Source organism: Herpailurus yagouaroundi, unplaced genomic scaffold (genome assembly GCF_014898765.1).
Source record: "Herpailurus yagouaroundi ecotype Mexico unplaced genomic scaffold, PumYag 139, whole genome shotgun sequence".
Taxonomy (NCBI): domain Eukaryota; kingdom Metazoa; phylum Chordata; class Mammalia; order Carnivora; family Felidae; genus Herpailurus; species Herpailurus yagouaroundi.
The window spans coordinates 66583086-66608167 of NW_024412394.1; the positions used below are offsets into that span (position 1 = coordinate 66583086).

General features: G+C 36.8%; 1 protein-coding gene across 2 annotated transcripts in view; it reads left to right on the top strand.

Annotated features, from left to right (window-relative positions):
• AFG1L (AFG1 like ATPase) overlaps positions 1–25082 on the top strand; it is a 203560-nt gene that overhangs the window by 121308 nt on the left and 57170 nt on the right. For both annotated transcript variants that reach the window (XM_040474323.1, XM_040474322.1), the window contains exon 9: positions 21063–21145. In XM_040474323.1, the coding sequence (XP_040330257.1) occupies positions 21063–21145 (83 nt within the window). The remainder of the gene's footprint in view (positions 1–21062; positions 21146–25082) is intronic.

Below are 25082 nucleotides of genomic sequence, written 5' to 3' on the forward strand. Positions count from 1 at the left end.
CTTCTACTTGGTTGTTAATGTTTCTCAGTTGTTACGCATCCTTTATCTAAAACTGCCCACTCCTGGGGCGCCTGGGTGGCGCAGTCGGTTAAGCGTCCGACTTCAGCCAGGTCACGATCTCGCGGTCCGGGAGTTCGAGCCCCGCGTCGGGCTCTGGGCTGATGGCTCGGAGCCTGGAGCCTGTTTCCGATTCTGTGTCTCCCTCTCTCTCTGCCCCTCCCCCGTTCATGCTCTGTCTCTCTCTGTCCCCAAAATAAATAAAACGTTGAAAAAAAAAATTAAAAAAAAAAATAAATAAAACTGCCCACTCCCCTCAAAATGCTGAGTATTAGCTTTTGTTTTTGTTTCCTAAGGACTTTTTTTTCCTAAGAAATCTTACGTCTATAGTGAACTCTGAGAATATTCCGGTATTGTGTGATTTCTAGTTACAAACTTTAAAAAAAATTGTTTATAACCCTCAGGTAAAACACTTTAATGCTCAGACTGCCCAGCTACCTGCATTGGGATTTATAGATTTGTTAAGTGTATATTTGCCATTTCTTCCTGCCATAATTTTCATTTCATTGGTGAAATTGATTTGTCAGTTTGTTCATTATAACTTTCAATACTAGAGATTTCAGAGGGCTAAGTAATCAGAATCAGCTCTTGAGGTCAGTGTCAACTCCGCTGACTGACCTCCACTATGTTGTCACCTGAGTCAGTGTAGCAAGGATTAACTCTTTGTTAGTGTGATAATGTCTTTACTTAGGAGTTAGGTTTTTATCCCTTAAAGATTGAAAGAAACAAAATGTGGAAAAGTAATAGACTGAAGTCCAGAATTGAAAAGAGTTATGACTTTCCCCCATAAACCACTAAAGTGTTCATTTGAACTTTAGTATTTAATGTTTTAAGATACAAAAATGAGTTATTGACTTGCAAAACATTCCTATAATTTGCCAAATTTTAGGCTAAAGAAATTAACAAAATCTATTTTCATATACCTATTTCCTATATGTTTGAGAAAATATATTTAAGCAAATTGGCTATAGTAACAGGCATTAAACTTTGTGACAGTATTTTTGTGCTGTGTCCTTGAAATAAATAAATATCTAGACTAAAAGTTATTGTAATGTGGATTTAAAATGTAATTCTTGTTCATCTTGATAGCAGAATGTACACCTTATATTAGTCATGGCCTACCTATGGAAAAGTGATTTTGGGTGTATGCCTTTTAAAATAATATTTTCTGTAATTGTCTTACATAAAATGAAAATATAGATTTCCCATGAAATATATAAATGATACATTTATATTTATGTAATCAGAAATAAAATATATAGATGATATATTTATCAAACTGGACTACAGCAGGCTATTGCTTATGTGTAAAATATAGATTGTTAGGTCTTGAATTCTCTTCTCTTAGAATAATAAATAGCTATTTTTGGCTAAATTACAAGAAATCAATTCTCTAATGGTAAAAATGGTTGAAAGGAAGTGTGTCTTAAATATGAATTAGTTGTTTGACTCATGAGATAAATTAGTTTAATTACACGTGGCAATTTTCTTGGCTAGTGATGTAATGTGAAATAAAATTCTCCCTTTCCCCTCCCTGAAAACTCAAACCAATTAATAGAACTTTTAAGCTCTTTGTCATAGGCCACCGTGGAGGTCTGCAGAGAAGAACTTTAATCCAATAAACATTTCATTTAGATCATGAAAAGAAAGCATGAGGAGACGCTCCCATAAGAGAGGGTGTTACTATGATTCCAGCCATGAAGAGATGTGAGGAATTTGCCAAATTAACCAAGAGGTCCTCATATTTAACGCATAAATGTGTCAAAACTAACAGAATAATTATTTAATTTGCTTGAACTTTATATTGAGAAAACTCTAAAAAGCCACAACTGTTTGCTTCAAAGCCTTCACTGTTGGGCTGGATGGACAGGGCAAAGGGAGGTTGTGAGAAATCCAGATAGCAAATAACACTGGCCGAAGCTGGTCAGAAAAGGGAATAGATAATTAGACGTAATTAGCGTGTATGAATTGTTGTCTCTCTGCCCTTAGCTTGAATAAATTTTGAAGAAAAAACCCTGGTGGTGAAAATCCTTTGATGTAGGAAGAGTCATTGTGGCTTGGCAGCATAAAGGCAGTGTTTTATACTTCTTACATAATGGTTGTGATACAGAAAGAGTGAATGGACTCAGCACCCCCCTGTCTGCTTTATAGCAAGGACTTTTGGATTCTCTTGAAACAAAATGCATCACAAGTTTTCAGTTGTTAGTAATGAGGGAGCGGACCTCATCAGTGCTCGGAGGAAGCCATCTTTAGCTTTTGTTTAAATCTTAATCACAGTTTTGTGTTTTTTTTTTCTGGGAAATCTGTTTTCTTAAATCAACACTTCTTTTCCCTCCTTTGCTTGTACCTCCAATAAGAGGAAGGAATAATGATCAAGAAAGCTAAACAGAAGAGTTCAACAAAAATTATCACATAAAAGACTTATACATTTTTGTGGTTTTAGTCCCGTATGAAAAAGATGCTTGTTATATTCCTTTTTTTGCCTCAGATTGATAAGGTTCCAGGAAAGTGGTTTTATAATAAAATGTATAAAAAACCTATGAGGAATGATTTTAGATTAGTTTTATAAGGAACTTATCTTTCAAATTGAAATTACACAAAGTGAAGTGGTAAATATGTTCTTTTTTCACCATAGTTAAGTTTTTAAATGGAAATCAGCTTGGTTAACAATATCACTCAGTAGATTTACTGTAAACTTTACTTATTTGAAGGACATAGTGGAAATATAGGTTTGGGAACCTAGCTCTGTGTGGATATTCTGTGACCACTACTGACAAGACAAGAAATTATTCTTGAGAAAGCATTGCATTTATTTTGAAATCTTCAAAGATCTGAAACAATAAATCATCCAAAATGCATTATCAATTTATTACCATACTGAATTATGTTCACTTTGTCTAAAATATTTTTAAAAGTTAGTCTTGAGAGAAATTAGCTATTTCAAGACTCTAAATCATGTATTTTTTGGGGAGGGGGTGTTGCTGGTATTAAAAGAGTTTTACATATTATCCTTGGTATCAGAATAATACCCCTAAGTTTTATATTTCTGATAGATTTCCACCCTCTTCCATCAACTATTTTGGTATTACATTAAAAAAAAATCTACCCTTTAACTTCTCAGATTTCCTTCTAATTAATATTCTTCTTTTTACATATTTTAATGATAAGACTTTCTGCAGTAGTCATCAGGATCCATTTCTTAATGTGTAATCTATGAATCTATTTTTATAAGTGTCACTTTGCTTAGTGTATTTTTGTTCTGACGTTTTGATTCTGGATAGACTTCTTTCAAGCCACAATGCTCTGAGATGCTTTTGGCTACTTAACCCATTTTGCATATTGTGCCATTTGTAGAATAAAGTAGCCTTTTATACTTGAAGTTGATTTGAACTCTGAAAGGCAACACCTGAGCATCACACAAAACTGGATAATTATGGCTGATTGTGTTTTTCAGGTATAGGTCACAGGAAATTCATTTGGGGTAAAGTACGTACAAAGCTAAGAAATATGCAGATTTTCTGTTGTAGGATTGTGTAAAAATTATTTACAGTTAATACTTGCATAAAGGTTAGAAAGGTTGATGAAGTGATATTTAGTTTTGCTTTACTATTCACTGCATGTCAGAATGTAATTATGACTGATTCATGAAACTGTCTTAGAAACGAAGCATCTTTATTAAAATGCTGATCAAGATAAGAGCTGACAGTAATAAAGAATAGAACATTTTAGTCTTGTTGCTTTTGAATGATTGCTAATTACCCCAGAGGTCATGTATAGTGCTTGGTAGGATTCATTGACATTATTTCTTTTAAGTCTGCTGTTTCAACAACATCTGAGCATGAAGACACAAACTGTGTGCACATTGAACAATAGTTTGGCCAAGTTTTTGGGGCTTCACGATATCCAAGAAACCTTTTTCTGCTTTAGTGCATTTAGCTTTTCTCTCTCAAAATTATAGCATACTAGGGGTGCTTGGTACAAAATATTTTGTATATTCTTTTACTATTGACTGTCTCTACACTTCCCATTTATAAGTTGGTATTAAATAGTATACACAGGTTATTGAGACAATGTCCTCTCTGAATATACACATAAACACTTAAAGTAAATAAGAACAACATGTAGATTGGTACTAAAATTAGAATTCATAGAAAGGACTTCTTAATGTATAATCAGAATGTACTTCTTACTGTCAATAGTGTTCAGCTTGTTTTTATTAAATCTGAAGTCTGCAATTTGTCTCTAAAGACATGTGGAAGTCCTTAAAGTTACAGTATTCCTCAGTTAATAATGAATAATGATCATTAGGATTCACATATTATAAAGATATGGTTGATTAACTGAATAAACTCTGCCATAATACCTAAAATAACTTAAGTCTTTAAAATTCTTAACAACTGAAAGTAGAAGAAACCATACAGTCATATCACATATTTATGTGGTTTCCATGATATAGCAGAAGAATAATGGGTTAAGAAGGCAGTTCTTTGTGAGCCTGGCTCTGTTCCTGACATTTGGGCAAGTGTCTTGAATCCACTTGAGTTCACATTTTTTTCATCTATAAATGATAGGATTGGACCTCAAGATTGCTAAGGCCCTTATTGTGCTACCAATTTTCAAAAAATTAAGTTTCAGAAGTTTACTTGTAAATTATTTTTTTGGATTATGATAGATTTCTCCTCTAAACATTGTTCTAAATGTGGTGTTCAAGTCCTAGGCTAGCTGGTCTGCAAAAGCCTAATTGCCCAATTAGCTCAAATATTATACCTTTGTAAGATAAAATACGAGAAAACAATATTCAGATTTCAACATGCATGCTAAGTTCCTTTTAGCATTTATTAAGTGCTTAGTCACTAGGATTACAATGGTGAAGCTGTCCTGAAATGAATCCTGCCATCAAGGAAACCAAGGTATTCTATTAGAGGAAATAGACACACCAACAAATAATTATAAGAAAAATATTATACTTCAATATTGAATGGATTAGTAGTGATTAACTATGTGTTGGGAGTGTACAGTGCTAGCAATGATATAAAACAGTGATAAAACCACAAATTTTATTTTTTTTTTAATTTATTTATTTAAATTCAAATTAGTTAACATACAGTGTAGTATTAGTTTCAGGAGTAGAGCCCAGTGATTCATCACTTGCATCTAATACCCAGGGCTCATCCCGACAAGTGTCTTCCTCAATGCCCATCGCCCATTCAGCCCATTCTCCCCCCCCCCCCACCTCCCACAAATTTTAAATAAATTTTCTATCTTCTGTAATGCTGGTGATTATGGAGGATGAGTGACTGAAATGGAAACTTACGTGAATTCTGAATGGACTCCCATGTGTGTCTGCAAATTTCAGAGGCTGATGAATCTGAGCCTTTTGTTTGTTAAGCTTTTTGTTTTCTTCTTTTAGGTGTGTCCCTGCCATCACTCTTGGCTTAGTAGTCATGCTTATGATTTTGTTTTTGCTCTAATTGGAGTTAAGTGAAGATTTTCCTGAGAAAGCTGGAGAAGGCTTAGAAGGGAGAGATGAGGGCAGAGGGAGAAAGCTAAAAATAGTTTCAGTGTATGTGGGAAAAGCTACCTGATGAAACTGAATAAGTTATGAATAGTGAGAGCTGAGAAATGACTACAGAGCAAGGAATATATGGAAGGAGCCTTAGAAACATTTATACCAGCACCTTATACTGTAAGGTAACATTTATACCTTTTTGAGGCTCATGCCTAAGATTGCCTGGCTAGTGACAGAGCCATACCTATAACCCAGATTTCCTGCTTTTTACTGAGAGTTCTTTCCACCCACCATGTTGCTCAGTGTGTGTGTGTGTGTGTGTGTGTGTGTGTGTGTGTGTGTGTGTAACATTATATATTTGTTATATTTACATATTATAATATTGGCTTTGGGTAGAATTAATTATATTCTCATTTGCTTTTATCAAGGAACTATTTGTCTTTTATAAAGTATAATCTACTTTATTAATCTACCTTTAGTTGTACATAATGATAAATATAATGATGTTCAATCTTGTTTTAACTAATCGCTTAAAATTTACTCTTCAGATCTTTTTTTTTTTTTAGTTTTTTTTTTCAACGTTTATTTATTTTTGGGACAGAGAGAGACAGAGCATGAACAGGGGAGAGGCAGAGAGAGAGAGGGAGACACAGAATCGGAAACAGGGTCCAGGCTCTGAGCCATCAGCCCAGAGCCCGACGCGGGGCTCGAACTCACGGACCGCGAGATCGTGACCTGGCTGAAGTCGGACGCTTAACCGACTGCGCCACCCAGGCGCCCCTACTCTTCAGATCTTTTATCAAAGATCGGAATAAGTTACAAGATTGACTAAATTCATCTTCTTTCTCTTCCTCTTGTCATCTTTATTTTATTATTTTTAAGCTTTTCAAAAATGGTTTTTTTTTTTTTTTTTGAGAGAGAGTGCAAGCTTTTAAGCAGGGGAGGGTCAGAGAGAGAAGGAGAGAGAGAATCTCACGCAGGCTCTGTGCTGTCAGCATGGGAGTCCCTTGCAGGGCTCGATCCCATGAACCATGAGATCTTGACCTGATCCAAAGTCAAGAGTCAGATGCTTAACAGACTGAGCCACCCAGGTGTCCCTTTCATCTTTAAATAAAAGTGCTAATGAACAGTGAAATGACAAAAAGCAGAGCAAATATAATGCAGAAGGGCAGAATCAGAATATTTATAAATGCATCATGGATACTGGAAGTCTTAATGCAGTCTCTGAAAATATACAAGGATGATTTTTTAAGGTAAATATTTTATTGAGGTTTAGTTTTTCTTTCTCATTCTAGAAGTTGTGATTATAGAAAAATGAATCACATGCATTATGTACTTTGTATTTATAGTATGGTTATATTTTTTAAGATAGAAAAGTTACTGTTTACCTCTGATTATTTGTATAGAAGAAGGAAAAATCTTGTGGGTAAACTTACTGGATTTTCAAAAAAACAGATTTTGCAAAGCTGCAGATATAGTGGGAAGTTCCTCTTAGCCTGGGGATATATTGCCCAGTTCCTTTTTGTGGGAGAAAAAAAGTTTACAGGTGCTGCAGTTATGGGTTGGTAGCATAGTTCTAAAAAAATTTTTTCAAAAGGTATATACATCAACTTTTTTCTAGTCTGTGATATGTTATTCATATGTTTTTCTTTTTATTTTTTAAGTTTATTTTTATTTATTTTGAGAGAGAGAGCAAGCAGGGGAGGGACAGAGAAAGGGAGACAGAATCCCAAGCAGGCTCTATGCCATCAGCGCAGAGCTGGATGTGTGTGAACCATGAGATCATGACCTGAGCCGAAATCAGGAGTCTGTACTTAACTGACCGAGCCACCCAGGTTCCCTGGTTTTTCTTTTTTTTAACCTCAGGAATGAAAACTCTGGTTTTCTTGGATAAAGTAAACAGTGGGAGAAGAAATGGAATATTAATTAAAATTCTATTGGTTGTGACAGGGCTGGAAATGTATAATGACTAATTTCAATAAGGCAGCTATCACTTTTTTCCAGGTACTGCTATTTTAGGGACAATACATGGGCTCTCTAAGATCTTTCCTTTTATAAAATTTTATGTGAGATAAGTGAATGCATGCTAGGTTAAAAAATGAGAACATCACGTAAGTGTATATATACTAAATATCAAATGCTTCCCCTTCACTACTCTCCCTTCTCCCCATTTTTTCCCTTCTTCCACCCGTGTCTCATTTCTACTTCCCTCCTCAGGAGTAGCTGCTGTTAAAAATTTAATGTGGAGAAATTACATCAGTATTAGGTTGAGTAAGGCATCTCATGTTCATGCCCCCCCCCCAACAATAATTTGGCATCCATTCACAGACAAAAGTGCCTTTGTGAGCAGTGTTAGATTTAGCACCATATGCCAAATCACCTGGGAGGAGGTTTACCCACCTATGTGTCAGGTAATAGGAATATAGACCTTGGTCCTGGCTGTGGACCAGCTCTCGCCTCTCCCAGCTGTGGTCTGGGAGCCCCTGGAAACACTCTCTTAAACAGTCACCCAAGGACAAGAGAGCCTTTGTAGATGTCCAGGTTTCTAGCAGAGGAGTTTCAGCACACTATTGGAGCAAAAACAAAACAAAACAAAACAAAACAAAAAAACAAACCCAAGTTTGGACACATTGGGAAGGATCAGAGAAATGGTTTAACTTTAGCTGCATCACCCCTCCCCTAAGGCAGCACAGTTTAGGGCAAAAAGAGATCTTGGTCTGTAATTTCCCCTGCAGGGGAACAAAAGAGGATGTGAGTGATCACCCTGCTTCCCCAGCTGTGTGGGATACTGCCTAAGAGGTTCATTCTTCTTTTGCTCCATCCAGAGTACTGATTCTGACCTGCATGGCTGGAGGGCAGGAGAGAGGCTGGGAGAGGGACAGATAGAACTCTTTGAAGGCATTAAAGAGAGGTGGATTCTACTAACTGCTTCACATACTTCATCAAGAAGCTTGCTCACAAGCTGCTGGGGACATCTCCCCCACAGCCCCCCAACTGGCTTGAGGACATCTCCAGTGCTCTGCATATCACGTGCGCGCGCACACACACACACACACACACACACACCCTCATTTTGTGGCTGATGCCCTGTGCATACTCCCAATGGTTGTGGTAAGAGTGAGCTTTGGTAGATGGCTAGTGAGCATGTTCAGAAAGCAGTCTGAATCTGCACACCAGAGAGAGATCATAAAATTGAGCATTAGTGGCATCTCTGGGAAAATAAAAGGAAAGTTGTCAGCCCTCAGCCTTGTGTGTTGCAGGATTGAGAGAAGGCATGTAAGCATGTGGTCATATCCTCTTTCAAGGGAGAACAATAATTGTAGAGCCATAGAAGGTCTGAGAAAGCCTCCAGATCGCGAGTAGGGCTGATGGAAGGTATTTCTCTCCTGCAAGTAATTAGTAAAGATAGGAGGAGGTGACTGCTACTTCAGATATGAAGACAACAATGCAAAACTCATGAAAACATGATACCACCAGAGGATCACAATAATCTTCCAATAACTGATCCCAAAGACATGGACACCTGGGGTTTACCCCATCAAGAATTCAAAATAGCTGTTTTAAGGATACTTAATGGCTACAGGAAAACACACCAAATTCAACAAAATCAGGAAAACCATACACAAACAAAATGAGAAATTTAACAAAGAGAGAAAAATCATAAAAAAGAACCAAATAGGGACACCTGGGTGGCTCAGTCAGTTGAATGTCCAACTTCAGCTCAGGTCGTGATCTTGTGGTTTGTGAGTTTGAGCCACAATTCGGGCTTACTGCTGTCATCCTGTCAGTGCAGAGCCTGCTTCAAATCCTCTGTCTCCCCCTCTTGTTGCCCCTCCTCCATTTGTGCTCTCCCGCAAATAAATATTTTTAAAAAAAGAACCAAATAGAAAATCTGCAGCTGAAGAATACAATGAATGAGGTGAAAAAAAAGATCAATATCAGACTTAAGTAGATGAAAGAATCAGTGAGATTGAAGACAGGAACTTTACAATCATCCAGTCAGAACAGAACAGAGGAAGAAGACTGAAAAAGAGTGAAGAAAACCTACATAAACTATGGGATCTCATCAGAAGAAACAATCTGTGAATTATTATGGTTCTAGAAAGAGAAAAGAGGGAAAGGGGACAGAAAATTTATTTAAAGAAATAATGGCAGAGAACTTTGCAAATCTGGGGAGAGATTTGTATATCCAACTTCATGAAAATTAGAGGTCATCAAACAAACCCAAAGCATCTTCTCCAAGATACATTACGATAAAACTGTCAAAAGTCAGAGACAAAGAATTTCAAAAGCAGCAAGAGAAAAAGAAATTTGTTACTAGCACACCATAAGGCTATCAGATTTCTGAGCAGAAACCTTACAGACCAGAAGAGAGTGGGATGATATATTCAAATATAGCTTAAATTAAAAAAAAAAAAAAAAAACCACCTGCCAGTCAAGAATACTCTATTCAGCAAAGTTATCCTTCAGAAATAAAGTATAGGTAAACACTTATCCAGACAAAAGCTGAGGGAGTTCATTATGACTAGACCTGCCTTATGTTATAAGAAGTTCTTCAAACTGAAGTGAAAGAACAGTAATTAGTAACATGAAAATATGTAAATATATAATACATTGGTAAAGGTAAGAATGTAGTCAAATTCAAAATAGTCTTTGGCAGTGTGTTAGCCACTTAAATCTGGTATAAGGGCTAAATGTCAAGAGTATTAAAAATAACTACACCTAAAAAAATAACTATACCTATAGTAATTTGTTAATTAATAGACAATATAAAAATGGTTAAATTGTGACACAAAAACAAAAAAGAAAGGTAAGTATAAAGGATAGAGTTTTTATATGAGATTGAGGTTAAGTTGTTACCAGTGTAAAATGCACTATTTATAAGATGTTTTATGTAAGTCTCATGGTAACCACAAAACAAAGACCTGCAGTAGATACACTAAAGATAAAGGGAAGGAAATCAAAGCCTACCGCTATGGAAAATTATTTGTTTACAGAGGAGGGGAACAAGAGAGAAAGAAAGGAACAAGGAAACTACAAAACAGCCAGAGCTGTTATTAATATAATTAATAAGATGGCCTTAGTATGTCCTTATCTATCAATAATTATATTCTAAATATAAATGGATTAAATTCTCTAAAGACGTAGAGAATCTGGATGGATTAAAAACAAGAACAAAAAAGCAAGACCTAACTATATGCTGGCTACAAGCACATAGCATTAAGGACATGTAGGCTCAAAGTGAAGAGATGGAAAAAGATATTTCATGGAAGTAGAAACCAAAAATGAGCAGGGATTGCTATACTTACATCAGAGGAGATAGACTTTAAGTCAAAAATTGCAACAAGAGTTAAAGAAGACCACTATATAATAATAAAAGGGTCAATTCATCAAGAAGACATAACAATCATATATGCACCCAACATCAGAGCACCTAAATATATTAAGCAAATACTAACAGTCTGAAGGGAGACAACAATACAAAAATAGTAGGAGACTTCAAAAAATGGGCAGAGGAACCAAGTAGATATTTTGCCAAAGAAGACATACAAATGGCTGTGGGTACATGAAAAGATGTTCAGCAGCACTAATCATCAGGAAAATGCAAATCAAAACCACAATGAGATGTCACCTCACATCTGTTAGAATGGCTACCTTCAAAAAGACAAGAGATAAGTGTTGGGGAGGATATGGAGAAAAAGAAACCCTGTGCACTATTGGTGGGACTGTAAATTGATGCAACCACTGGGGAAAACAGTGTAGAAGTTCCTTAAAACATTGAAAATAAGGCTAGCATATGATCCAGCAATCCCACTTCTGAGTATACATCCAAAAGAAATGAAATCACTATCTTGAATAGATATCTTCACTTCCATGTTCTTTGCAGCATTATTCGCAACAGCCAAGATGTAGAAACAACCTAAGTGTCCATCAATGGATGAATGGATAAAGATGAGGTATATACATACAATGGAATATTTTTTGGCCCTAAGAAGGAAATTCTGTCATTTGTGACAAAATAGATGGACCTTGAGGGCATTATGCTAGGTGAAATAAGTCCAAGAAAGACATATACATATGATATCTCTTACATGTGGATCTTAAAAAGCTGGACTCATAGAGACAGAGAGTAGATTGGTGGTTGCCAAGAACTGGGGAGTGGGGGAAATGGGGAGATGGGTACAAAGTTTCAGTTGTAAGATGACTAAGTTTTGGGATCTAATGCACAGCATGGTGAATGTAGTTAACAGTGCTTGAATGTTGCTAAGTTCTTGCCATAAAAAAAAGAAATGGTAATTATGTCAGGTGATACGGTGTTAGCCAATGCTACTGTGGTAATCGTTTTGCAATATGTTAAGTTTATCAGTTGTACACCTTAACCTTACAAATGTTATATGTCAATTATATCTCAATAAAGCTGAAAGAAAATATGTATCTTCTCAAGTACTTTTCTGTACATTTATATGCATACATATCTTTATGTATGCCTAAGCATATAGTTTTGTTGTAAATTAGTGGAGTAATAGTTTTATCTAAATCTAAGTTGTGCTTTTTATACCTTGTAGATATCCTGAAGAACTTTTTATATCAGGTATAATTCTACCTTTTTCTTTTAAATGACTGTTTTGTATTTCTGTTAATGGCTGCACTATCATTTCTAACCTAATCTGCAATTTTTGTATACTAAGGTTTATTGTGTTTCTTTTCAAATAATGTTAAAAAAAAAAACCTGTTTACAAATGCATTTTTAGTCACAAGAGTCAATGTTTTTGTAGGATAGTTTCCTAGAAATAGAATTTCTAGGTCAAAGGTTCTGTGCAATTAAAGCTTTATTAGGTTTTGTCAAATTACACTTAACTTGTATATTAGCTAACATTGAAAATTAAATGTTGAAATTGAATATACAAATAGATGATTTTTTAAAAGAAGCCACACTAATCCTTCTAGGACACAGCAGGGTATGAATAAATAAATGACAAGAAATCATGTGGATTTAATGTGTGATAACTGAGAATTTTACTGGATGTTGCTTGTACATATATTGAATCAGTATCATTATTGCAAAATCATAATGGCCAAAATACTTAAAGGTTGTGGAATTTTTGGACTTTTGTTCTATGTCTTTTTCTGAACAGAGGAGATATGTGTAGTGGTGAGGAGCACGTGGTCTGCAGACCTGTAGCTTCATTAACAGTATGAGGTATGAGTTGAAAACTTAACTCTATAAACTTAGGGTCATTTAGTTTGAGATGCTGGAGTCCTCTGATGGGCCAGTCTGTAGTATCTCATCACTCAGGTCTTTTTCTATCCTTTCTGCACATTCTCATATTTTTTATTTTCCCTAGGGAAATGTATTCCAAATCCTCTTCATTTAATCAAACTACTCCAATTTTAGAATATTTCTTCAACCTACATTAAACTTTATCAGTCCTTTGTTTACTTAGTATTCTATTCATTTCCGTTGCTGAAATAGCTCTTGACAACTCATATGCTTTTATGTCTTTACCCACATTGCAAAGTAATGGTGATTTCTTTTTCATCTCATTTTGTCCCAACATAAACAAGAAAGGAATCAATGCTACCAATCTCTGACTCTGTGATTCTAGGATCATAAACACCAACTCTGGGTGGTCTTATGGCTTTAGTTACCACCTATGATGGGCATCGTGGTTGTTTCTCCTAAATTCATTCCACCTCTCTTGTGCTGTGTAGTAGCAATGTGATTTGGATGGGACTAATTGGAGCTGGGGCCAGATTAGTCTAAGCCAGTGGTTCTCAACCCTGGTTGCCCATTAGAATGACCTGAGGAGCTTAAAATAAAACAGACAAAATCAGCCAACCTAAGCCCTCCTCTGCAAAAATGTCTGGGAATGTGACCTGGATATTGGTACTTTCTAATTCCCAGCTAAAGCTAATATACAGCTAGTGTTGAGAACCACTGGCCTACCAGTTAGATATTCCCATCTTCCCTGCCACTTAGCATTGGTTAGCTTGTGTCATTCCCCAAGCCTCATGAGTTGATTGTAGTAGGCATAATCAGCCTAATCAGCATAGTTCAGGATTTTCGTTTTATGAATGTGGATATATTCTCAGTTTCATCTCTGTCATTGAAGAAACCCTGCCTCGGGATGAAGTTCTTATTTGGAGGAAGATACAACTCCTTGGCTAAATTTTCTGCCTAAGCTGAGTTCTGACAGAGACTTTCTCCTTGACCATACTTTAGTTAGCCTCCTCAGAACCCTCTTGTCTCTAAGGCCTCAACCCTGTCCATGTCAGTCTTTGTTGAGTCTAGTTTTAGCAAGAATCCTGCTAAGTCAGTTCCCATTTTGTCATAAAAGCTCCTTAGGAAAGGGACTGTACTGGTTGGCTTTTTCCTGTAGTTTCTAACAATATTGACTTGTACCTAACCTTTGCATATAGATGTTTGCTAATGATTTGTTCAGTTGATTAATATTAACTGAGCATTTACTATGTACTGTGTACTACGTACTGTGCTAGGTGCTAGGGACACAATGATGAACAACAGACATGATCCTTATCTCAGAACTTGCAGACTTGAAACCAAAACCTATTTCTATTACCTCAGTCATTAAAAGAAAACTTCCAGTTTTTTATGTGCAGTATAATATAACCAGACAAAGTTTCTGAAAAGCTGTTCCATATCATTTTTGTATGGGGTATGGTTATAATAAGTAAATGAATCTGTTCGTTGCAACAAAGCTGCTTCTCAAGATAACCATCAAGACTAAGCCTTACTTGGTTAGCATATAATCAGAAGGCAGGAGAGGTAGGACTTTTCCAAGCAAGGGACAGAGTACTGCAAGGACTTTCCAATAAGCTCATGTGAATTTTGCATTGCCTTGTATTTCCAAGTAAGAGACCTGGTTGCTTGAACATATCCCGGGTATGGAGGCAATATAGCAAAGTAATTAAGAATGTGAACACTGGAGCCAGAATGCTTGGGTTTGAATCCTGGTTCTGGTACCGAAACCCAAGTTCAGCTACCTGTCACTCAAAAGGCCACTACCCAAGAGATGAGTTTTGACTGGAAAGGAATATGAACTTTATTCGGGAGCCTGGCCACCTGGGGAGAAGGCAGATTCTTGTCCAAAGGCCAACTCCAAGGTTTCTGCCTGGCCCAGAGATTTTTAAAGGGGTTTAATCCGTTAAGGGAGTACAGTGATCTGTAACATTTCTTGATGCAGATTTGATGATGCCACCTACAGAGTTATCTTGGTACTCAGAGGTTGTGTAAGAAGTTCTGGTTCCTTGATGCCCAGGGGTGATTGTGCAAGAAGGTCTGGTTCTTTGGTGCCCAGGGGTGATTGTACAAGGTCTGGTTCCTTGGTACCTGGAGGTGGTTGTGCAAGAGTATTCTGTTATTTCTGCAAAGGAGGGAAAGGTCTTCAGATACACAAAGGGAGGTGAGTAAAGTCATTATGTGACCTTAAAAAGAAAAAAAAAAAAAAACGTTTTGCTAAAAGATTACTGGGCTAATCAGAAAGCCAAGGAGGCTTCAAGGAGTCTTGCTGCCCTCTATGGCCTGGGAACATTCTGATCCTTCATTCCTCAAGGCCAGTAGTCTGCAAATCTCAAAGAAAGTAAATTAGTTGTGTTACAGTTCAAGGGCTTTAAGTCAGCAAGCAAGGAGTGTGTTAACTTGAAGCAAGTTAAACCTAAGACCAGCTGGAGTGTTGTTACCAGGCTATCAGAGCAAAAGCTTGTTCATTATTGTACTTTCAGTCACCATGGAAGTGCCCAGCATATAATGTTCAGTGTTTGTTAGGTTAATCCAAAGTGAATATTGAATTTTCAGGGGACTTGATAAACCATAAGTGTATTTTTTTGTGCTACAAAACAGTGTGGCGTATTTGTAAAATATGTGGGACATCTTTAGTATCATCTTGAAAAATCAATATACAAAAAATATTACATTAATAATTGAATTTCCAAGATTGCTGGATATAAGGTCAATATTCAAAAATCAATTGTATTGCTTCATACGAGTAGCAAACACATACTTAGGAATGCTCATACACTACTGGTGGGAGTATAGGTTGTACAGTCACCTCGGAACACTGACAGGGTTCACTACAGCTGAGCAGACTTACCCTGTGGTCAAGCAGTTACTCTTCTAGGTATATATCCAACAGGAACATGTGCACGTGTGCACCAAAAATCATGTGCGAAGAATACTCGTGGCTGCGTTATTTGAAAGGGCTAATAACTAGAAACAGCCCACATGTCTGTCATCAATGGAATGAGTCAATGAATTGTGGCTTCTTCACATGGTGGATATGAAAAACCGATCAAACTACAGCTATACACAACATATGGGTGGATGAATCTCAAACACATGAAGGAACCCAATCCCAAAAGAATACATCTTGGGTGCTTCTACTTACATAAAGCTCCCAAAACAGGCAAAATTCTATGTTGCTACAATCAGGGTAGCGGTTACCTTTGAAGAAGTAGAAGATAGATACCAGGGGGACTCCCGAGGTTCTAGTCATGTTCTGTTTCTTGATTGAGCTGGACATTTATGTATTTTAAGTTTATTTATTTTGAGAGAGAGAGAAAGCGCATGGGTAAGCACAAGCAGGGGGAGGAGCAGAGAGAGAGAAGAGAGAGAATCCCAAGCAGGCTCCATGTGCTGTCAGCGCAAAGCCCGATGTGGGCCTCGAACTCACGAACTGTGAGATTATGACCTGAGCTGAAATCAAGGGTCGGACGGTTAACTGACTGAGCCACACAGCACCCCACTTGTGTACTTTTTTGTACTTGTGTTATACTTACATTATAAGAAGCTTAAAAATATGTACAAGGTTATTATGTACTGAATTATTTAAAATGTGTGTTTATTTTCGAGAGAGATCTGAGCAGGGGAGGGGCACAGAGAGAGGGGCACAGACGATCTGAAGCAGGCTCTGCGCTGCCAGCAGTGAGCCCGATGTGGGGCTTGAAATTACGAACAGTGAGGTCGTGACCTGACCTGAGCTGAAGTTGGACACTCAAATGACTGAGCCACCCAGCTACCCCTATTATGTACTGAATTTTATATATTATTGCTTAAACTTAAAAGTGGTAACACATTATTTTAAATGAGATTGAAGCAGATATCTTAGAATGTATACGTACTTCAGCATACATATTTGAATGTATACCTGCCTCAAAGAAAGGTACCCCCACCTAGACTCCCACTCCCCCTCCTTTTTTTTTTTTTTTTTTTTTTTTTTTGGTACACCTAGCTAGTCTCCCACGCCCCTCCCTTTGTTTTGGTTCAGTATCTGTCTTGTACTCTTACTTGTCATTTACTTACAGAATTGTATTCTTGGCAAACAAGATAGTACCATATTCAGTGTAGCTTTCCTGTATTTAAATCTAGTTATTTCTCTCATACAACTTTTAAGTTATCAGAAAGAATTAAGCTTACAACTGTGTATATAAATATGATCCTAATTTCTCTGTCGTCATCTCTATACGTGTATATAAAACTTGAAGGATATATGCTATAAGCAAACTTTTTTCTGAGAAGCGGATGATAGACTTTTATTTCTGCTTTTACACTTTAATATTTGAATTTTTTACAATGAGCACGGATCACTTTTTTTAACTTAAAAAGATATAGTTTTAAAGCCTTAAGTAAAAAGACAGATCTTAGTTATTCCTGGAAGTAGAAAGGCCTCAGCCATTTTTTCTTGTATTACTTACTTATTCTTACTTATTAAAAATTTATAAAGCCAATCAGTCCAATATTGTCAAGAAAAACTTCAATAATATGTATCTTTTAATTTTCTATTTAATATAATCACTTAGATAAGACGTAAAACTTTGACTTATATGGTTTTACTCTTTTTCCAAATTTTCCATAATAAGCAATATTACTTTTATAGTAAAGAGTATTTAAGGTGGGCAAATCTTTATTATTTCAATTTTTGCTTATGAGGTTGATATATTGTGGTTTTTAAGGCTTTTCTCCACAATGTTTATTGTTCTTTTGTGCCAATTTGGAAGGGAAAAGCCACAGTAGTAGCTTTATAAAGTTATTTTGCGGGATGCCTATTTTTCTGATGGTATTATTCGCAGTTGCTAAAAATATACACAATAGCTCTTGAGGAAAATGCAGACCGCTAGAATATGGTTTTTTGAGTAGTACATTTTTCTTTGCAAAGTCAAGGCCTTTCACTCATGCACATGCTCCCATGGGTATGTTAACCTCCCTCCACTTCCTCTCCAAATTTCCTAATTGCATTTTTAGATTGTATAATTGTATTTGTCCTTTGTATATGTAAATATACAAACTATTTAAAAATAAATTTCTTTTGGTAGCTGATTAATTTTATTCATTTCAAATGGATGGTGATAAGAGGTCACAGGTCTTATAAATATCCCTGGAAATTAGGAAATTAGATCTTGCCCTTTTGACTAGATTCACTAACAGGGAAACTGCTTAGCTTTCACCCTCCTTCTGCAAAGTGTTTTGAAGAACTTAGCTTAAGTGAATAAAATCTGAAAATTTGAGGCTTATTTTTCTTTAAAAATATAAACGGAGTGTTAGTATTTGTCAGACAATTAAGAGCTAAAATCTAAGGGCTTTGGTTGTAGTTCTTTTGCTGCTGATTAGGTATTCCTCAGTGGTGATTAGTGAATGTACAAATGCAATCATTCGGTAGGGTTTAATCACTCATATGAGAGAGAAGTTAGTTACCCAGAAAGAGAAATTGAAGCTTGTGTAACTTCCATTAGTCCTTATTTTTTTAACAGAAAAAAAAAAAAGAAGGAAAATTTTGGCTAAATTAGGAGTATTGGGTCATGGAAGATAAATTGTGGTTTAAAAGAAATAGAGAACCTCGGTAAATATACTTACATGAACACATTGCAGTACTATTTATTATATTGCCTGCGGTACAGGTGGCTTATGAAAACCTGGACAGATTTCCTTCAGAGAGACAGAGAATGAAGTGCTACCTAAACAAGTTGTCTCCTTTTTGTACTGGATGGCTGAACCCCCACAATTGCAGGATGGGCAAGGAGAGGAAGTGCCTGTTTTCCCAAGTTTAGCACATTACTCAAAGTTGAGAAGCCATCTGAGGCAAGAGGAGAGTCCATGTATTTGACAATACCATATTCCTTTCTGGTTAGGTGGGTTATGGGGCTTGAGTCCTGAGAGTGAGACCTGGGGAGTGGATTTGAGCAACTTGGAATGGCAAGTTAGGGATGTCTGTGTGGGGAGGCCAACTGGCTGCGTGAGTCTAGCATTGTAGGGTGGTATGACTTTGTTAGGGTCAGGGCTTGTTCGCCACGGGTAGAGTTCAAAAGCTCAGCTTTGAAGACTTCCCCAGGGGAATACCTTCTTCTTGTGGACATAAAATAATCCCTAAACAAATTCACAATTGCTGACATATAAATCAAAATACTCCAGCCTTCTAGCTCAGATTTCTGGGTTATTCCTAAGGTGACCAGGACTGTCCTGGTGTTAGCACCCAAAGTCCTGCATCCAGAAAAGCCTATCAGTCTTGGGGAAGCCCCTCAGTCCCAGGGGGATTGTTGATTACCCTATCTTACTCTCTTGAGCCACTTAGCAGCTGCAGCATAGGAGGAGGAGAAATCTATTCTCATTACCACTGTGTACAATCTCTTGCCTATAGTGCTGATGATAAACAGCCCTCAGCTCTTGGATAGCAGTTCAACCCAGGATGCAATTTCAGAGAAGAAGAATGTTGCTACATTTCCAGCATGCCCAGATATGACTGTTGTGATTATCTACTGCTGTGTAACTAATGACTGAAAAACCTAGAGGCTTAAGATAATATTGCTTCATTATCTTTCCTGGTTTCTGTGGATCAGGGATTTGAGAAAAGCTCAGCTGGCAATTCTGGCTCCTTTAGTACCATAGTGACAACAACTGGAACAGCTGTATCAGACACCTCTGTCTTCCTGTCCTCTCAGGGTCTCTCCAGGTCGCGTCTCTGTATGGGCTGCTATAAGCTCTCTCTGGCATGCTTGCCTTCAGGTAGTTTGATGCTTACCTAACAGGTCAGGGTTCCAGAGCAAGTGTCTCAGCTAACAAGGAAGAAGCTGCCTTGAAGGTCACATCAGATATTATCTCATAGCATCATCTTATCGTAGTCACAAGATTCAGGGGACAGGGAGCATAGCCCCCACTTCTTGATGGTTGGAATATCAACATCCCAATATTTTGGGATGGAGAGACAGTTGCAGCCATCTTTGGAAAATACAGTTTGCCACAATTACCTTGACCCCCAAAAAGCAGTTTTTCACTAGTAAAAGTAATGAAGTTGTTAAAATATGATTTTTTCCTCATGAATTTTCATAGAGCAGTTTTCATTTTGGATGAAAACAAAAAGTTCAACGTGTAAATGTTTCTTGATTTGTTCTGAAAACCCTTGCTCACCATTGTTCTACTGGAGTGTGTGTGTGTGTGTGTGTGTGTGTGTGTGTGTGTGTGTGTGTATAATATATATTTGTCCCCTCTTCCCCCTTAAAAGAAAGCCAGTTGACCAAGATAGGTGTAGCAAAAGTTCATAAGCTTCTAGAGTAGGAGTTTCAGGGTGTGTGTGTGTGTGTGTGAGATGAGTTTCCATGCACATTTGCAACCTGGGGTAATGGAGAGGAAAGAATAGGGAGAATAGAAGAATGGGACTCAGGGTGAAGGAAGGTGTCTACTGGAAAGCACTCTAATGACATTGATGACTGGAAAGGGGACTAATAAGGGACAAGGGCGGTGGCAGTCATTTGGAAGTGAAGGTCAGGTATACATACAGCATCACTTTAATATGATCATTTGCTTTAAATTGTGGATACTAATGTTCTGGCCCAACTCTCTCCCTTTGTGGTGCTGGAGACCCATGAGTTATTCTTTTTGATAGCCTGTAGCTCCTTATTTCCTGGTAACAGAAATTGGGATTTAAAAATTTTTAATGAGGGGCGCCTGGGTGGCTCAGTCGGTCAAGTGTCTGATTTCAGCTAAGGTCATGATCCATGAGTTCAAGCCCCACGTTGGGCACTGTGCTGACAGCTCAGAGCCTGGAACCGGCTTCAGATTCTGTGTCTCCCTCTCTTCTCTCTGCCCCTTCCCAACTTGTTTGCATGCTCTCTCTGTATTAAAAATAAATAACCTAAACAAATTTTTTAAATTAAAAAAAATAAAATTATAAAAAAATTTTAATTAAAAAATTAATTTTTTTTAATGGAATGCAGTTATGTGGAGAGTTTGCTGATAGCACTGTTTTAGCAAACTTTCAGAAAGGCATGCTGCAAATCTTAACTTTCTTGAACTGATTTTTTGGGGGCTTGATAATATACTTAATATTCAACTTTTATGAATCTTCCATGACTTATATTGTTTTGTCCTAAACTCACTGTTTTATTGAGGAAAAATTTTAAAAATTTTAAAAAAGGAAAAGGATAGCAGAGAGATCATAATTCTAAGGCACCACTTGTTTAAGAAGATATTTATGTGTTTGGATTGTAGGAATACTGTAAGACTGTCCAGCTAGATTCTGGGATAGATTACCGGAAAAGGGAACTTCCTGCTGCAGGAAAACTCTACTATCTGTAAGTTTCTTAAGTTCAATTTTCTAAATTTATTATCTAATAATTAATCAGGAAAAGATGAGAAAAATAAGCAGGGTAATTATTAAAGCCTGAAAGGCTAGTTCTGAAGCCCGTGATTTTTAAAATAGAAAATGTTATAATGTTAACTTCTTTAAACTGTGTTTTTTGCCATCCACATTTGCATGATTTATAATGTGTGATTGGATGAAACCCTAATTAGTTTTTGGGGAGGAGTGATGACAGATGGTTAGGAAGTAATGAGAATCCTCTTATGAGACTCTGGTATTAAGAGAACATCTTTATTGTGTGAAAGTAATTAATTATTTGTGGATATCTCCTGACAAATGTGCCATTTCTTTTCCCCAAAAATTGTTGTTTTATTTTGTTGGACAATCTGTTTGTATTTATCATTGTTGATTGACTTCCATGCACAACTATGTAAAACATATATACACAAGTAAAATCAGGATATATTTTATCTTTTGAAAACTAAGACTTTCCTGAGTAGGGGCAATTTATAATAATAGATGCATTCAGCATGTGCTATTAATGCTGGGAAACAAATACTTGGTTTTATTTTTATTATTATTATTTTTTATTTTTTTTAATGTTTATTTTTGAGACAGAGAGAGACACAGCATGAGCAGGGAAGGGGCAGAGAGAGAGAGGGAGACACAAAATGTGAAGCAGGTCCAGGCTCTGAGCTGTTAGCACTAGAGCCCGACGCCGGACTTGAACTCACAAACTGTGAGATCTTGACCTTAGCCGAAGTCGGACACTTAACCAACTGAGCCACCCAGGCGCCCCACAAATAATTGGTTTTAAAATGTCATTTGTGAGAACCCGAAAAGGGACAACTGCTTTACAAACATAAACTGTTGTTTAGTGCAGGCCACCAGTGTTTGGCACACAGTGGGTTTTCAAAAAACAGATCTGAGGGCTAATTGTGATTTAACTCAAAGGCATGTTTCTCTTCATTTAAATTTTGATGACAATGTGTATATGAGAGGTTCAGAAAAGTTCTTGTCTCTGCCACCTTGTAAGCAGAAGTACTTTACTGTTTTTGAAGTAGAAATTAGCTGGAAAAATCACATAATTAAAATTGCATACTTTACAGTGTACCAAGGGGAACTATTTCAGTTTATTATTCAGATTCTGATGATTATTATAGGAGGTTCTTCATGTGCCCTTAAGTACTTTGTCTTTAAAGTACTTTATAATTTTTAAAAATTCTTAACAGCACTTTTTTTCTGCTTTAAGTTGGACCTTTTTCCCCCTCTGTTTGTTTCATGTTTGTGTTTTCTGGTTTTTAAATTTTTCTGATATTTGCAATCTTTCCCTAGTTCCTTGCTATCTATTTCGTGATATTCCAGATTGTGTGGTACTTAGAAATTAGTATCGTATTATTCTCTGCATTCTTTTTGAAAGGAGGTAATCCTTGTTCCCTGTTTTCCTACAAAATGTATCCTTATGTGGAAGAATTAAAGCATTTTCCTAATGGGAGATTCCTTAGGTAAGAGTCTAAATCATGAAATTTGTTTATGCTAGAGAGGTCTTGGTGGAATTGACAGGAGGTGGAAGGCTGCTTTTATTTGGAGTGTGGCCATTTTCTCTCTGACCTTCTCTCTAAGGCTGCCTCTTCCTTTTCCTGATGAAATACAGTTTTAACACAATGAAATTCAGGTTTGTACTTAAAACATACATTGGAGGAAAACAATATCTAACAATGTCTCAGAGTCCAGGAATGAAACTCTGGATCAACTTTCTTAAAAATATATAAATTCATTTAATCCTCAGGGAAGGTAGATTTTGTTCATGCATTTATTATCAAAAGGGCTTCACCATAATCTGATAACCAAAAATAAAGGGTCTAGAGGCACACCTCACTCAGAGGGTAAGGCAGATATGTGTTCCTGAGGAGAATCAGGAATTAAAATCATCTCAGAAGTGGGAGAATAATATTTGATACCAAGACAGGGTGCTGGGAATGTAATTTATATTGTTTCACATGAGCCCTTATGTAGTACTTCTTTCATGACAGAGTAAAAGAAAATTTCCTAGGGTCATGTTAACATTTCTGATTTAATTAGGTTTCTTTTGATCTTGTTCCTTTTTGCTTTTAATTAAAAACATTTTTTTTAAATGTTTATTTTTGAGAGACAGAGAGAGCATGAGTGGGGAAAGGGCAGAGAGAGAGGGAGACACAGAATCCGAAGCAAGCTCTAGGCTCTGAGCCTGTCAACACAGACCAGAGCCTGACATGGGACTCGAACCCATAAGCTATGAGATCATGACCTGAGCCAAAGTCGGATGTTCGACCACCTGAGCCACCCAGGCGTCCCACTTTTGATGTTGTTCTTATAGGGAAATTTATTAATTTCCCACATAACAGGTTTTTTAAATTTTATTTTTTTAATTCTTTTTTTTCTTTCTTTCTTTCTTTCCTTATTTTTTAATTTTATTTTTAATTTTTTAAAATTTACATCCAAATTAGTTCCCACATAGCAGGTTTTTAATGTACCATGCTATATATTGTCCTATTATAGCATGTGTTTCTCTTTATTACCCTCTCTGAACATCTGGTACTCATTCCTATATATGCAAGTTCAGACTCCTCCTCTGTCAATCTCACTGGCCCCCCAACTGCCTAAAAAGAAAAACAGAATTCTAGCTTCCCTCCAGGGGAACACCAAGCACTGTCTCAGAATTTCATACAAGCAAAATCCTATATATAATTTTTAATTGAATAGAAATATTCATTAATTCAGTATTTTATTAGTCTAACTTTCAAAAAACTGATTCAGAATGTCCTCAAACAAACACAATCCACATAATACCAAGAATTACCAGAGACTTTAAAAACTATCCCAAAAGTTGACATGGAACACTTTTTAATATATATGTTTTTAAGTTTATTTTTTATTTATTTTGATAGAAATATAGAGAACAAGTTGGGGAGGGGCAGAGAGAGAGAATGGGAGACAAAATACCAAGCAGGCCCCGCTCTGTCAGCGCAGATCCCGTCATGGGGCTCAAAGTCACGAACCATGAGATCATGACCTGAGCTGAAACCAAGAGTCAGATGCTTAACGGACTGAGCCCCCCAGGCACCCCTGACATGGAACACTTTTTATGGTTCATAATATTGTCTGGGTTACACAAGAACTAATTCCTGTAAGACATTATGTGTTTGTATGTAATCTATTTCAGTTGTAGTTTTATATCACATTAAATGTAGAAATCTTCCAGTACCTTTATAAATAAGTTCCAGATGTTTTGGACCCATCCAAAGAAGTTTTTAATCTTCTATAAAATAAACTCAGAAACTTTAAATTTAGCAAGTTACAAATGATAGGAAGCTGAGTCCAGATATATGAACTTTGGCAGAAATTAAAACACCTGTGGTTGTCCCAAGTTTTCATTGTGTGAGAATTGCATGCTTACCCCAGAGATGAGCACAAAGCCATTCTCTTCCTGGTTACTTGGTGGATTGGGCTCAGTAGGAATCCCATGTGTGGAATATGGTCTGCCAAAATCCAAACAGGTCGACTAAGCATTGGGCTTCCTGTTTGTATTTGGGTGGGGGCTTAGGCCAGTAATATTTTTGAACTGCCTGGTATTTACCAAGGGTGGCCCTATCCCATGCCTTCCAGAGAATTTTAGTGCTTCAGATTAGCTCTCTGCTTAGGAGCTAGCGACAGTGAGGTTATCATTTTTTATGTGCAACGAGCATCTCTTTTCAGACAGGAAACACCACTGCCGAGGGGTACATGGGATGCTGCCCCAGGCTATTTTGCTGTCACTTCTGTGAGGAGTTAATGGTTTTTCATGGCTAGAGAAGGTCAGATCATGTTCGACTCCCTCATTCTTTCTCTCTTTTGCTTTTTTCATTCAGGAACTGAGTAGTATAGATTCTTTTTTCTAAGTCTGTTGAAGA